The 15,660-nt window shown below is 37.5% G+C and overlaps 1 protein-coding gene across 4 annotated transcripts in view; it reads left to right on the top strand.

Moving 5' to 3' along the window:
- LOC132814652 (protein EFR3 homolog A-like) overlaps nt 1-15,660 on the top strand; it is a 159,759-nt gene that overhangs the window by 131,438 nt on the left and 12,661 nt on the right. For all 4 annotated transcript variants that reach the window (XM_060823556.1, XM_060823555.1, XM_060823554.1 and 1 more), the window contains one exon: nt 13,122-13,210. In XM_060823556.1, the coding sequence (XP_060679539.1) occupies nt 13,122-13,210 (89 nt within the window). The remainder of the gene's footprint in view (nt 1-13,121; nt 13,211-15,660) is intronic.

Here is a 15,660-nt window from a genome sequence, read left to right as displayed (position 1 = left end):
GCACAGATGTCATTGTGATACACTTTTTATAAGTACCCCTTTGTCAGACAATCGCACGCAATTTGATCATTAATGTTATGCAGTCAGCTCTGTCTCTTCGAACCTGGCCATGTGCAACATCCAAACAGTAATATTCACTTTGGCTTTGTTAACAGAAAATTTACTCTTTGCATTGACCAATGGATATTTTATTCAAACAAAACTACAACAGATTTCAGTCGTCACCCCATCAAGAAAGAGGTCAGGCCACTGAGGACCCTTCAGCAGCCATGCATGAGACGTTATAGAGGAGAGAGTATGAGAGATTTTGTCAGAAAGTAGAGTTGGGGATAGAACCTAATAGAACCATTCACTTTGGTCTTGGCTGATCATCATGTTAATGCAACCTTCACATGCTATCCCAATATCTCTCTATGTCATTTGTATTTGGAAGTCTTTCAGTTTTTGGCGTTTTACTCGATTATTGAGCTTCCACAGCCCTCTGAGGTAGAAAACAGCAAGATTTACTATTTGAGTGAAAAAAAATTCCTCATTATCTCAGTCTTATATGGGCTACCTCTTTTCTGTCACTTCCACCATCAGGGAAACGTCCTGTCTACATCTACTAGGTAAGAACTGAAGTTTCAACGTGATCACTTTTCATTCTTCAAAACCTTAAGAAAGTACAGGTCTAGTTTTCTCTATCTATCCTCATAAAACTATTCTGCCATCCCAGGGTGTAATTCAGTGAACCTCTGATGTACATGCTCAATGTTAAGTGTGTCCATCTTTGGATATGGAGACCAAAACTGTACTCCGTATTCGAGGTGCAAATTCACTAGGGCTCAATATGATCTTGGCAAGACAGCTTTACTCCTGTACTCCAGTTCCCTGACAATGAAGATCAGCATACCATTTGCTACATTAGTGTACTAGCTTTTAGTAACTGAAAAGGAAGGACACCTTGGATCTGTTTAGACATCAACACTCCCCTGCCTCAATATTTAAGTTTTGTGGTTCTGTTTTTCCTACCAAAGTGGATAATTCATATTTACATTTACAATCATCTTCCTTAACCATTGATTTAGTTTGTCCAAGTCTATTTGAATCCCCTTTTCATCCTTCTCACAACTTAGGTTCCTATCCAGTTGTGTGTAACAGCAAGTTTGGAAATATTATATTTGCTCCCCATACCATATCCAAATTATTTATATCAAGTGTGAATAACCTTGGCTGCAGCACTGATCCTTTCGATGCACACTTGTAGCGGTCTGAGAATGGCACATTTATTCCTACTTTCTCTTCTGTCGGTTAAACAATGCCCTTTCCATGCTATTATATTGCTCCAAGTTCCATATGTTTCACATACAAGGAACTTTCAGCATAGGGCACCATTGAGAGGGCAGGGGAAAGTGAGGGCTACAGCTGCTGGAGATCAGAGTCAAGCACAGCACAGCAGGTCAGGCAGCATTCGAGGAGCAGGAGAATTGACGCTTCTGGCATAAGCCCTTCATCCTGCACCTCACACTCCATTGAGAAGGTAGCAGCATGTCATGTCGAGAAAAGGGGCCTGGAGATGGGAGAGTAGATGGCTTGTTAAAAGAGCAATTAGCCAACATGGTACATCATCAAAAAGGAGAATGGAAGGGCCAACTCTGAGCCCTAGGCTTGAAAATCACATTCAGTGCCCTCTGCAATTTTACTTTTCATGCTCCTCAAATACAACTCATGTGGTCCTAGTGCCAGCTCAACTTTAAGGTGAGACAGTCTATCCAATACCTCCACTTTGTCTGAATTGCCTCTTTTTCACCATGACCTGGGCAGCACCTTCTTTCTTAGTAAAGACAAATGAAAAGGGCTGAATCTTTTGGCCAAGTCACATTCTGCTGAGCCTTTATCATTGAGGCATCGTGGATTCTCACATCCTACCTTCCCAAACTTGCTTCATTATATACCTACCATGCCCATATGGCACCTCTCATCCAATTTCCATCCCATCTTATCATGCGCCATACCCACAACAACTCACCTACCCAGTAGATATCCCAGAATTCATAAGACAAAGAAGCAGAAGCACGCTATTTAGCCCATCGAATCTGCTTTGCCATTCAACTAGATAATGGCTGATCTAAACATGTTCACCTCCACTTTCCTACATTTTTCCAATTATCCTCAATCCTTTACTGATCAAAAAATCTGTATTTCCCCATAGTATGTTCAGACCTCTACGGTAAAGAATTGTGCAAATTGACTACCACTTAAGAGAAGAAATTCCCCCACATCTTTGTCTTAAGTATGCGGCTCTTTATTCTGAGATTATATCCTCTGGCCCGAGACCCTCATCTAAGAGAAACACTTTTACCACATCTAACCTATCAAGTCCCCTAAAAATCTTGTACATTTCAATAAGGTTGCCTCTCGTTCTTCTAAATTCCCATGAGTACAGGCCCAATCTCTTCCACTTGTTACCAGAAGACAGGCAATCCATACCCAGATCAGTCTTAAGAATGTTCTCAGGACTGGCCCAAGATGTGAGGTGAGAGTTAAGTTGATACAATAGATTTTTTTTTAAATTGAGTTTTGGTGTTAATAAAGTGTTTAACAAGCAGTAATGACCATCCAAGGATATCTTGCTATTGCCGAGCAAGAATGCCACCATGCTTATTGTGAAACATATCAAAGATGGAGCGAGATCATCCTGATGTTAAGATGAGCTTCGCTGCACTTGGTGCCTCATTCTGCCACACATCCCACCAGAGCCCATATTACTCAGACCTCTATATAAATGCACCCAAAATGTGTACTTAATATCTCCTTGCCTCCATGCATAAATCCCCTCTTTGGTCCCTAATCAGCTCATTCCTCCTCTTGCCATCCATTCACTATATGAAATTACACAATTTGAAACAGTCTTTTCTGTATGGAATAACACAGTTAAAAACTTGTTCATTAAAGATTATACCATTGGTGGTTTAATATTGTTTACTTAAAATTGGTAGCAGACCAGTTTTGATAATTTTAAATGCTTCAAACTTTCATTTGGTCTGAAGTATTCTATATGGAAAAAGATACTTGTTTTGTCAAATTTGTTAACTATATTGCATGAATATAACCATAACCAGTATCTTTTCCATATACAATACTTCAAAAGTGCATACAAATGTGTCCTTTCTATTCATTGTTCCTTTCTATTTTTTACACTTATAATCACTCTTCTCTGATTTATCTCTTGCATTTAGTCCACAACCAGCTTTTTCCTTCTCGAAAACCCAGACATAAGTGCAGGCGGAAATCAAGAGGTAAACATTGGTTTAGTTAGAGCTGCATCATGTAAAACGACATGGATGCACCTGACCAATAAATATTAGCTCAGTTGATTACTGCCTTTACAGTAGTTAGTAGACTTTGACAAAAAAAATCCCCAAAAGCTGCCGATGTTAGTTCAGAAGCCAAAGGCGCAGCTATGCAAATTGATTTTGCGTATTTAATTTCACAAATGATGTGGCCTTATTGATTACTACTTTTGAAGTTCAAAGATGAAGATAGGATTGTAGAAAAAAACTTTTAGCTGATTGGTGTATTTTTCAGCAAACATATGATAACACATGACATTATGTATCAGTAAGTCCATATTCAATTAGGAGTGTTTCTGCACAATTGTACTAGTGTGGTAATTGTGCCAATGCCTCGTAACATTTTGCTGAATTTTCAAAGAAAAAATCTCCAGTCTCCAGAATAACTTGGTATATTGAGTTATTGTATGGCAATTAGTATCCTTTGTTCTTTAAGTTCCCCGTGATATATGAAACCCCACCTGAATAGAAGTAAACTGTTGTCTGCTCCAAGACAAAAAGTAACCAACCATGGGTAAAATATCAGCATTGCAACTTCTGTGTTCTAGATTATTGTCCTAGTTTATCAATTACAATTGATTTAAAATGTCCCAACCTGTGAGATTGTAACAATAGCATGTTTTTACAATCTGTTTTATATTATTATTAGAGGTATTCTTGCAAATGACAGTTGCTCTGGCTTATAATTAAGATATTTTCTAAATTTTAACTTAAATCAATGCTAAATGTTAAAATTATAATCTAATCCTACTGCCTTTGATATGTATTAGCATCCCACCTAGGAGAGTTTATAGGAACATTTTGATTAAATTTCTGTGTCTACAGCATTAGAAAACTTGGGATTGCAAAGGTGTTCTTTGTATTCCAGTCTCATGAATCATAGCCTGCCTTACCTGCCACTTGTGGTAGCGTGTTTCAAGTTTTAACAACCTTTGAGTGAGGGCAGCCCAATTTTTTGAAATATCCCCTTTTTTTCTTACAGCAACGATCTCCGGTCTGTGTTCCTTTCTTTTACTTATTGCTGACTATTGGAAACCATTTTATTATTAATGCTGTGAATTTTTAAACATCCTTCAGCACCAATAAACTTTCCTGATTTTCATTAAAAAGTCAAAATTATTTTTGAACTCTTAATAATATTAGGAAAGTAGTTGTTAATGTCATTCTTTTTTTGAAGTTATTATTCTCCCTTTTCATGAGCTTTTCTAAATTACATGCAATGTTCAAACTCTGGCCTTTCAGACAAAGTTATGATCACCCATATGTACTAAACCCAGACTCTCATTTATATTTTTGATGCTCTTTTCTACTTGCCTTCCTATTTTATTAAGGAACTATGTTTTTATATTCTAAACTCACTCTTCTTTCACTCTGTTTAGTGTGTTGCAATTAAGATCTATTTCTTTACGCTCTTCTTTTTTCCTAAAAAGTGTATAACTTTCTATTCTCTGCATTGAACTGCACTGTTATTTTTGGTATATGCAATCCTTAACATCATTTCTTGTGTGCAGATGTACAAATGATTCACAAAAATGGGAAACAAAGACTGAAGTTCAAACCTTTGGGACATACTGTAGCCTACATATTACCAATCCACAAAATAACTGTTTCTTTTCCATTTTATATCTGTGTCTATAATATTTTAATACATATGCCTTAATTTACATAAGTGTATCCATTAGCAATTGATTAAATATCTGAAAACTTCCATATCCTATTTCTATTATATTACTATCGTTTGACTTCATTTGTAAAATAATTCCAAACGTGAAAAGTAGACTTGCGTTTACTCTTTCGATATTGTCAGTAGGCTATTTTAAAAGATTTATAGCAGTTTTTTGACTGTGAGTGTTTAAATTATTTATGGAATATCTATTTTATCTTTATCTATTTTTCTTTTATATGTACAGTAATCCTCCTTTGTGCATATTTGCTAATAACGTGGAACCGGGAGAAGAAAACATTGGTTCAATTAAGACATGTTAATATTCATCAGTAGAAAGTGTATGAAAGAAATATATTTACCATTTGACATACTTCTGTTCTACATAATAAGCTTTGAACAGGTGCAAGGTGAAGAGCGATGTTTTATACGATATATTAGCAATGCAGAAACCTTGTATTGTGCATAATGAGTGGATCATTTCAGATGGTATACTTGAAAGACAACATTGGTACGACTTTGGTTTGACTAATTTAGAGCAATGCAAAATCCTGCACGATTGCCAATGTACCACTCGTGCAGTTTGACACCCAATTCTTTTGATTTTGTGTTTCTTTTAATCTAAGGCAATTAAATATTGATTTTCACTTGTAATTTGAGTGAACTGAACAACAAATCAATTCACCTATTTTAAAGTCTACACTCAGTCCTACAAGGAACATGTTGCATGATTGGTATTTTTATGTTTACCCTCTGGTTATCTGATATATTCCACTTCAATCAATTCTAAACATTTAACTATTGAGATGAATGATGCAAATCTGCTTCACTTTGGATAACAGGTTTTCATCACAATATAATGATTTCAGAAGATGCTGATATGCTTTTGTTCATGTCCCAGGTTTGAAAATGGGCTATATTACCTCTACCTGCATGCAGTTATTTATAAGAGAACAAACAGGCTTGGAATGTGAGGTTTTTATAACTAAATAAGTCTGAATTTTTGTCTTGCAAAAGGATTGACTAAATGTTATCAAAAGACATTCATAGCATACCGTGCAGGATACTGCGTATATTTTTGTAATCCAAAAAAGCCAAAGAACTACGGGTGCTGGAAATCAGAAACAGAAAAGAAATTGCTGGAAAAGCCTTAACAGGCCTGACAGTATCTTTGGAGAGAAAGCAGAGTTATCATTTCACATCCAGTTATCCCTTTTCTGAACAAGGATCACCTAGACCCAAACCAGTTTTGTAACCCACCTGCACTTCGATGAGGATTTTTTTTATCATACGAAATTAATGCAGTTCATTGAACAAAGAACATAAAAAAAAGTACAGGACAGAACAGGCCCTCCAGTCCATGTGCATGGCCAGCAGTCGCTTAATTGTCCCTAATGACTCTGCTTCCACCACCACTGCTGGCAATGCACTCCATGCATTCACAACTCTCTGTATAAAGAACCTACCTCTGACGTCTCCTCTATACCTTCCTCCTAATATCTTAAAACTATGATCCCTTGTGCCAGTCATTCCTGCCCTGGGGCAAAGTCTCTGGTTATTGACCCTATCCATGCCTCTCATTGCTTTGTATAACTCGATCAGGTCATCTCTCTTCCTCCTTCTCTCCAGCGAGAGCTTAGTCAACCTCTCTTCGTAAGACAAACCCTCCAGTCCAGGCAGCATCCTGGTAAATCTTCTTTGCACCCTCTCCAAAGCCTCCGGTTCTTTCTTATAATAAGGTGACCAGAACTGGACACAATATTCCAAGTGTGGTCTCACCAAGGACTTGTAGAGTAGCAGCAAAACCTCACGGCTCTTAAACTCAATCCCCCTGTTAATGAAAGCCAAAACATCATATGCTTTCTTAACAACCCCCTATCCACTTGGGTGTACTTGACCACCAAGATCCCTCTGTTCCTCCACACTGCCAAGAATCCTGTCTTTAATATTATAATCAGCATTCAAGTTTGTATCACTTCGTATTTATCCATGTTGACTTTCATCTGCCATTTTTCAGCCCACTGTGTATCCTATCATGCTGCAGCCTACATTAGCCCTTGATACTGTCAACGACATCTCCAACCTTTGTGTCATCGGCAAATCTACTAACCCACCCCTCAACCTCCTTATCCAGGTCATTTATAAAAATTACAAAGAGCAGAGGCCCAAGAACAAAGCCCTATGGGACACCACTCACCACTGGCCTCCAGGCAGAATACTTTCCATCTATAACACTCTCTGCCTTCTGTCAGCCAACCAATTCTGAATCCAGACAGCTAAATCTTCCTGTATCCCATACCTTCTGACTTTATGAATGAGCTTACCATGGGGAACATTATCAAATACCTTGCTGAAATCCATATACACCACATCCACTGCTCGACCTTCATCAACCTATCTCATCACGTCAAAGAGCTCAATAAGATTTGCCATGCTGACTGCCTTTAACCACATTATGCTTTTCCAAATAGTCATAAATCCTATTCCTTGAATTATTTCCAAAACCTTGCTGACCACAGATGTAAGACTGACTTGTCAGTAATTGCCAGGGATTTCTCTATTCCCCTTCTTGAAAAGGGGAACAACATTCGCCTCTCTCCAATCCTTCGGTACGACTCCTGGGGCGAGTAATGAAGCAAAGATCTTTACTAGTGGCTTAGCAACCTCCTTTCTCACTTCCCAGAGCAACCTAGGATAAATCTGTTCTGGCCCTGGGGACTTATTAATCTTAACGTTTGCCAAAATTTCCAGCATATCAACGTTATCAATCTTGATGTGTTCAAGCCTGTTTCCCACTCCTCAAAGTTCTCATTCACAACAAAGTCCCATTCCTTAATGAAAACCAAAGCAAAAAACTCATTTAGTGCTTCCCCTATATGCGCAGATTCCACGCACAACTTCCCTATGCTACCCCTGACTGGCCCTACTTTCTCCCTGATAATTCTCTTATTCCTCAAATATGAGTAAAATCCCTTTAGGTTCTTCCTATTCCTTCCTGCCAACCCTTTCTCGTGCCTGCTCCTAACTCTCCTCAGTCCATTTCTGAGCTCCTTTCTAGTAAGCCTATAAACCTTTAAAGTTGTGTTCGATCTTTGTTTCCCCCACCTTACGTAAGTTGCCTTCTTCCTTTTGACGAGAAGCTCCTCTGTTCTCATCGTCCAAGGCTCCTTAAACTTACCCCTTCTTGCCTGTTTCAGAGGAACACATTTGCGCATCAATCACAACAACTGCTCCTCAAACCATCTGTTATGCCCTTTCTGTGGAACAATTGCTCCCAATCTATACTTCCCAACATCTGTCTGATAGTATCATAATTTCCTTTTCCCTAATTAAGTATCTTCCCTTGATAACTGTTCCTTTTCCTCTCTAAAGTTATGGTAAATGTGAGGCTGTTGTGGTCAGTATCACCAAAGTGTTTTCCCATCGCAAGATCTGACACCTGTACTGGCTAATTGTGAGCATCAAATCCAACATGGCCTCTCCCCTTTTCAGTATGTCGACATACTTAGTAAGGAAACCCTCCTGAACACACCTAACAAAAATGGCACCATCCAAACCATCTGCACTAAGGAGACTCCAGTCAATATTGGGAAAGTTGAATTCACCCATAACAACAACCCTGCTACATCTGCATTTTTCCAAAATCTGCCAGCCTATGAGTTCTTCAATGAGTTCAGTGTCCCAAGATCTGTGAGACAGGTTGTACTATGAGATACTGTCACAGAATGAGGTATCTTTCTCTTCCAAATCTGTTTTGATCCCTTTTGTGAAATTTGATATCAAAGCATAATTTCACAATTGTAAATGTACATTTTACTGTACACTTCCTTAATCATATCTAAAGTAGTAAAATGTGATTTTTGAAAAGATTTGTAGCTCAGGTTGAGGTTCAGCTTGTAAGTTTGCTTGCTGAGTTGGAAGGTTTGTTTTCAGATGTTTCGTCACCATGCTAGGTAACATGATCAGTGAGCCTCCAGTGAAGCGCTGGTGTTATATCCTGTTTTCTATTTGTGTGTCTTGGTCTCTTAAGCTAAGTGTTATTTCCAGTTCTTTTTTTCTGAGGTTGGTAAATGGGGTCCAAATCGATGTGTTTACTGATGGAGCTCATGTTTGACTGTCAGATCTCTAGGAATACAGCATATTCAGGAAGAATAGATACCCAATAAACGCAGTCTGACGATTCCTAAACAACAAACCCAAACAAGCAGACACAGCGCACCCAGAAACTCTAACCTCATTACCATATGTCAAAGACACCTCTGAAATGACTGCCAGACTACTCTGACCCCTTGGCAACATAGTAGCCCACAAATCTACCAACACATTTAAACAGCGGCTAATGGACCCCATACAAACAACCAGCAAAATTAATGTCATTTACAAAATACCATGCAAGGACAGTAACAAACGCTATGTTGGACAGACAGGCAGAAAACCCGCCACCAAAATACACAAACACCAACTAGCCACCAAAAGACACAACCCACTATCACTAGTATCTTTACATACAGACGAAGAAGGACACTACTTCGACCAGGACCACATCTGTCCTAGGACAGGCTAAACAGAGACCTGCACGGGAATTCCTGGGCATTAAAACCAGGACTACATCAATAAACACATCGATTTGGACCCCCATTTACCAACCTTTGAGAACGAGAACTAGAAATGATATCACCCACCTTAAGAGACTAAGATACATTTCTAGAAAGGGGGCATAATACTAGCGCTTCATCGGAGGCTCTCTGATGATCTTACTTAGCATGGTGACAAAACGTTTGAAAACAAACCTTCCAGCTCAGCGAGCTTCCAACCTGAAAGTAATAAAGTTTTAAATAGTAGATTACACCACAAATCTAATACTTGACATCACTTCACACTGGGCATGGAACACAGGGAAAAACTGCTAGGGTTTTTATCATTTAAATGTACTTACTATTGGGTAAAAATAACAGAGACGATCCCGTAACTTAAATGATTTGCCTTGCCAGCTTAATAAAGTTTCTGGGAGAACACTAACAGAATTGAGGACAGTTAATCTAGTCCAGATGACATGTAGCTTGTTGCAATGCAATCATGTTTTGATTCAAAATGGTATATTTCATTTCTATGCCATTCGTAAAGTGAGAGTTTTAGGAAAATGCCATCAGCATCAATTTTCATATGAGGTGCAGTCCATGTATTATCTGTTTCCAGTGACATGGGCATAAGGTAAAAATGTATGTACATAATTGAAGCCAGAATATTCAAAATCCAGAATATGAAGATCCACTTGGTTGATTACTGCGATGAGTGGGTTATTTTGTGAGGAAAGGTCTAAGCCTATGACCACTGGAAGAATGAGATATGATTTTATTGAAACATATAGGATCCTGACAGGACCTGATTGGTTAATGCTGAGATGATGTTGATGTACAGTCTATAGCTAGGGAACACCGGTCAGAAATGAGGAGCCTCCAGTTTAATGTGGATCTGAGAATATTTTTAAGTGTTGGTTTCTGATAAGCTATCTTCCCTTGAGTGCATTGGAGGTAGGTTTGTTTGAATATCCTTATGACAGGAATAGATGGATTACTTACTAAGAAGACAGTCAAAGGGTATCAAGGCTCGGCAAGAAAATGGAAGTGAGGCTGCAATCAGATCAATTGTTATTTTATTGAATGGCAGAATAGCCTTTAAGAGGCTAAATGGCCAATTCTTATTCCTAATTAGTATGGTTCTGTGAAAATGCATCTTTTATTTTGGGAAATCATTGATCAAAATGTTCTTAGAGGTTACAGTGATACTCAGGACAGAGAAATCAATATCCATCTACCCTTTGAATCTCAGCTAGGAACTATTCCAGTTAGTTTTGTGATTGCAGCAAGCTAACATTTTCTGGTCAAATTGACAATTTGTCCCAGAGGTCAGTGACCTCTACCATAAACCTCTGTTTGTGTATCTTGCATCCATGTCCTCCCTAATTTGTCTAATTCAAATAATGTATCTATGTGAAAACAGTGTAGACTCTGCCCATACTTGTGATAATCTCAAGTATTTTTGTACCATAATACTAAACTAATAATTTTCCTCTCTACCTTTTCTAGAGACTTCATATTGTTCACCATGTGAAAAAAAATCTAAAAGCCAATATTATACTCTTTTTGTGTAGCTGTAATGAAGATTTATATAAGGCTGCAATATTTTGTTTTGAGATTGGGTACCCTTCTCATTACATCTGGAATGCCTGGGAAGGCAGTTGAGGCAGGAAATCTCACAACTTGTTAAAAGTACTTGGATGAACACTTGAAATGTCATAACATGCAAGGCTATGGGCCAGGTGCTAGAACGTACTAGTGTAGATTTAGCTTAGGTTTTGTTGGAGCAGATTCGATTGGCCAGAGGGCTGCTTTTCTGTCCTATATTCTATGGTTCCAATTACATTGCTCCTATGTGTACAGTGGGCAGAGATCTTACTGTATATTTTAAAACCATTTATGACTGGAGATGCAGAAATCTACTATGCATACCAAGGTAAATTAACATCACAAATACTGATTTGTTGTTTGATATTTCGTGTGATTGGCAGACTTCAAATGCAAACTTTTTAAAATTTAAAAACAGGTAATGTAATTCTTACTTAATTTGTCATGAAAACATGCATCATTTTCAGTCAAGTTATCATCTTGGGCTAGAGTTGGGAGTGATTATCCCTGGAACTAAGTTGGAGTTGTACTAAATGTCATTTTCAGTCATACAATCTTGTTAAGTGTGGTGTCCTAAACTCCTGCTCAACACGCTTTTTAAAAAAAACAATTCTGTTTGAATTATCATGGGGTGAGGATCATGTTATTGTAAAAAGCATAAACTTTGAAGTATAGTCACAAAATATGCTTGATCTTGCACAAGCCTTAAATGCTTAAGTTTTCTCTTAACCCTTTCCCATTTTGTAAGGTTTGATTCTATTTCTATTTGCTCGAACCTGCGAATTTTGATATCAGTAGAACATTCTTCAATGTGAATTGGGTATTAAAATTTATTAGCTTAACAGAAATCAAAACCCTGTAATACAGTGCTCCTGCTGTGGATTACATCGCACCAAAAAGTTTTAAAGTGTACCACAAAACAAGTATAATTGCCTCATTAATTTTCGCCTCCTGTTTGACCAGCAAGTTTCATTTATTTAATGGTTCCTTACACACACATGCAGTCAAAATAGTTGGTGTTCTTTCCTGACATCACTACAAGCAAATTTTTAACAGTATTCCTTCACTATTAGTGTCTAGCTGTTTACACTTGTAGGATAAATGTTAAGTTCACTATCCAATGGGTTTTCAGTATTTGGAAACAGCTGCTCACAATCTTTGTCTTGGTGATCTTTCTTGTCCAGCTTTTTTTTCAGTTTTGTTAACTATTTTGTGTGATCATTTCAATAAATAAATTACGAGATATTTCACTCATTTGGAAGTGCTCTTCATGGGATTATTTCCAATTTTTGCAATTTGTGTAATGTAGATGGGGGTGGTAGTTGGAAGAAAAAGTGACAGGCAAAAACCAAAGACTAGTCAGCATTTACTTATTAACTGAAAGTGCAAATATTTAAAGTTTAATTTGATTATGTGGTTTTGAAATGTGTTGATTTTGTCTGGTCTAAACATGCCCAGTTTGTGGTGCTACATGCAGTTTTCTTTTAGATTTGATGTTCATAGCTTTTTACCAGTGTTTTATTTTGTACATCCTCATTCTCCCTTCCTCCAAACCTTGAATGTTACTTTGCTTGAAGTAATTAATGCTGTACTGTCTTGTGTTCTTGAGTTTTGATATGCTTCACAGGAGCATCCAGTAGAGACTTTTTATAGTGCTTCAATTATTGAAGGTTTTTATTACTTTTTAAGCCTAAAAGGAATGACCATGGAAAAAAGATGGAGCTGACTCAAAAGCATTTTATAAATTGTGACACCGTAATTACCTGCATTTTAACTGTAATGATCATAAATTTCAGCAATTTTTCTTTTGCAGAAGTAAATTTTGATCTTCAAGGTTCATCTTTCCAATATGTCTTCATATTTTGGTTAATGTTTTCAACTACTTGATTTCACTTTATTTGTAACAGCACTTTTATTTCCTTTGCTTATTGTTACTTTTAGATGAAGACAGAATATCCAGAAGAAAAAGCATTGTTGATACTGTATCAATTCAAGTCGACCTTCTTGGTGACAATGTGCAACAGGATAAGGTAACAAAACCTTGTTGCACCATTTATAATTCCAGCATTCCAATCGTGTCAATACTATGACTCTAAGAGGTCAAGACAGAGGTACTGTGTGAATTGCTTCAAGCCAATAAAGTAATCAACTTGTAAGACCTTTTTTTAAAAATGATTGGGTCAAGAGAAGCAGCCTGAATGGGTGTAGTCAAGCGCCACACAGCCAAGATTTTTAGTTGAGCTTAAAGTTATTGCTGGGGTCTTAAAGATAGATGTGGAAGCTGTTTTTCCTCTCTCTGTTACAGCCAAACACAGGGGTTTTCTTCCTGTTGTTACAATTACATGTCAGGTAATCTATTTTCCTGACTTGGCTTTTGCCATGGATGTGGTTATGGGATATTACTGTGTTGGAACAGTTAAAGAGTAGTTTATTATTTCCTTCAGTATTTCAACAGTTATAGTTAAGCCAATTGTTTTCTTTTATTATTATTTTGACTGTATTTTAACTATAGTGTAATTAACTGTTCCATTATAGTAATACACCATAAACACACCCCTTCACAAAAAGGCAAATTCAGACACATACTCTCGCATACAGTTCTCCCATCCAGGTGGAAAAGGACATCAAGAGAAAATTCGGAGAGAGTAGCAGCCAGGCGACATTCGCTGAAGCTTCCAACTTCTGCTTAAAGCTGAACCTAACAACCCTGAAATCCTGATCCCTGATCTAAGGGTTGGCCACACCAATTCAGGCTTTTTTATTTAAATAATTTTTTTAAAAAGCTCTTTATTCAAGTGACCTTAACTAGCCAGCTCCCACCATTGCCATACAACCTCTTTTCAAAACAAAACCAGGACAGAATAACTGCTTAAAGTCACAGCATCAATACAAGAACATAACTCCTGGAACTTGCTTTTAAAATAGAAAAAGTTAGGGTATAGGCTATCACTTGATCTGTTTTGAGGGGGTTTGGTCTGATACACAGTAAGTCAGTGGCCTTATATCAATTTTACTACATTGAGAAAAATTGATGTAAAATACATTAATGAATATATAATTACGAGCAGTAACAGCTCAGAATTATATCTAAGGCCGATCCTCAATTTAAATGGCTTATTTATTACACTACATTTGTGTTTATTCATGATAATCTTTCTCCCCTTTCTTATCAAGAATCTATCCTTTGTTGCTCTAAAAATATGGGTATACTTCACTTGCATTCCACAGGCACTCTATCTCTCACTAGCCACTTCTTTTAATGCCCGAGGATAAAATCTATCAGGGCAGCTCTAACAGTTTGCACAGTACCACTTCGCTGATGATTGTAATTTTCTTGCATTATACCTTTTTTCCTGATTTGCAGCTATTTCTGAAATGTTACTTCTGTCCTCTATAGTGAAGACAGTTGCAAAATACCTGTTCAATTAATCTCATTATTTTTCATAATTTATTCTCCAGATTCTCACTGTATGATATCAACACCCATAGCAAATTTTCGATAGCAAATTTTAAATATCTATAAAAATGTTTGCTAACTGTTCTAGCCAGCTTTTTCGTGTATGTGCAGGTCAGGTGAATTGGCCATGCTAAACTGCCCATAGTGCTAGGTGCAATAGTGGTAAATGAGAATGTGCAATGGATCTGGGTGGGTTACTCTTCAGAGGGTCGGGTTTGGACTGGTTGGGCCAAAGGGCCTGTTGCCGCACTGTAGGAATCTAATCTAATCTCATCATTATTAATCTTTTCATCATTCTTCACCACTCTGACCTGACATCCACCTTTGCATACTTATGTTTTTAATGTTGAAGTTTGAGATAACCTTTAACTTTTTAGTTAGTCACATAGGGTGGGTCTGTACCTTGGAATTTATCTTTCATGTTGGAATGAAGCTTTTTCATGTTTTCAGACATTATCCCTTAAATGTCTGTCACTGTCTATTGATCTACACCTTAACTTCATTTGCCACAATTAAGCTAGCTCTGTAACTAGCTCAAAACTACCTTTATTTAAGTCCAAATGTTAGTCTTGGAACGTCTGGATTGCCCTACGTGTGTCTCTAGACCGACAGCAATGTAGTTCATTCTTAACCTCCCTCTGGGCAATTAGGGATGAGCAATAAAAGCTGGTCTAGCCTGTAATGTCCTCATCTTGTTACTTAATTTAAAGCAAACTCCTCTGAAATTCAATCATATTATGATCACTACCTTGAGATACCTTTACAATAAGGTCATTAATTAATCGCAACTCATTTCATGAAACTGGATATGGTATAATTTGATTTCCAATGACAGAACATGCTGGAAACTATCCTGACAACATACTTTGAACTCATCTTTGCCAATCTGACTTTTCTAGTCTGTGATAAATGACACAAACAAAATCAGAAATTGCTGGAGAAACACAACAGGTTGAGCAGCATCTAAGGAGAGAAAGTAAAGTTAACATTCTGGTGTCCCTGCTTCCCTGTCACCATAGATGC

This window comes from Hemiscyllium ocellatum, chromosome 4 (genome assembly GCF_020745735.1).
Source record: "Hemiscyllium ocellatum isolate sHemOce1 chromosome 4, sHemOce1.pat.X.cur, whole genome shotgun sequence".
Classification (NCBI taxonomy): Eukaryota; Metazoa; Chordata; class Chondrichthyes; order Orectolobiformes; family Hemiscylliidae; genus Hemiscyllium; species Hemiscyllium ocellatum.
This window is presented reverse-complemented; position numbering and strand designations above follow the sequence as displayed.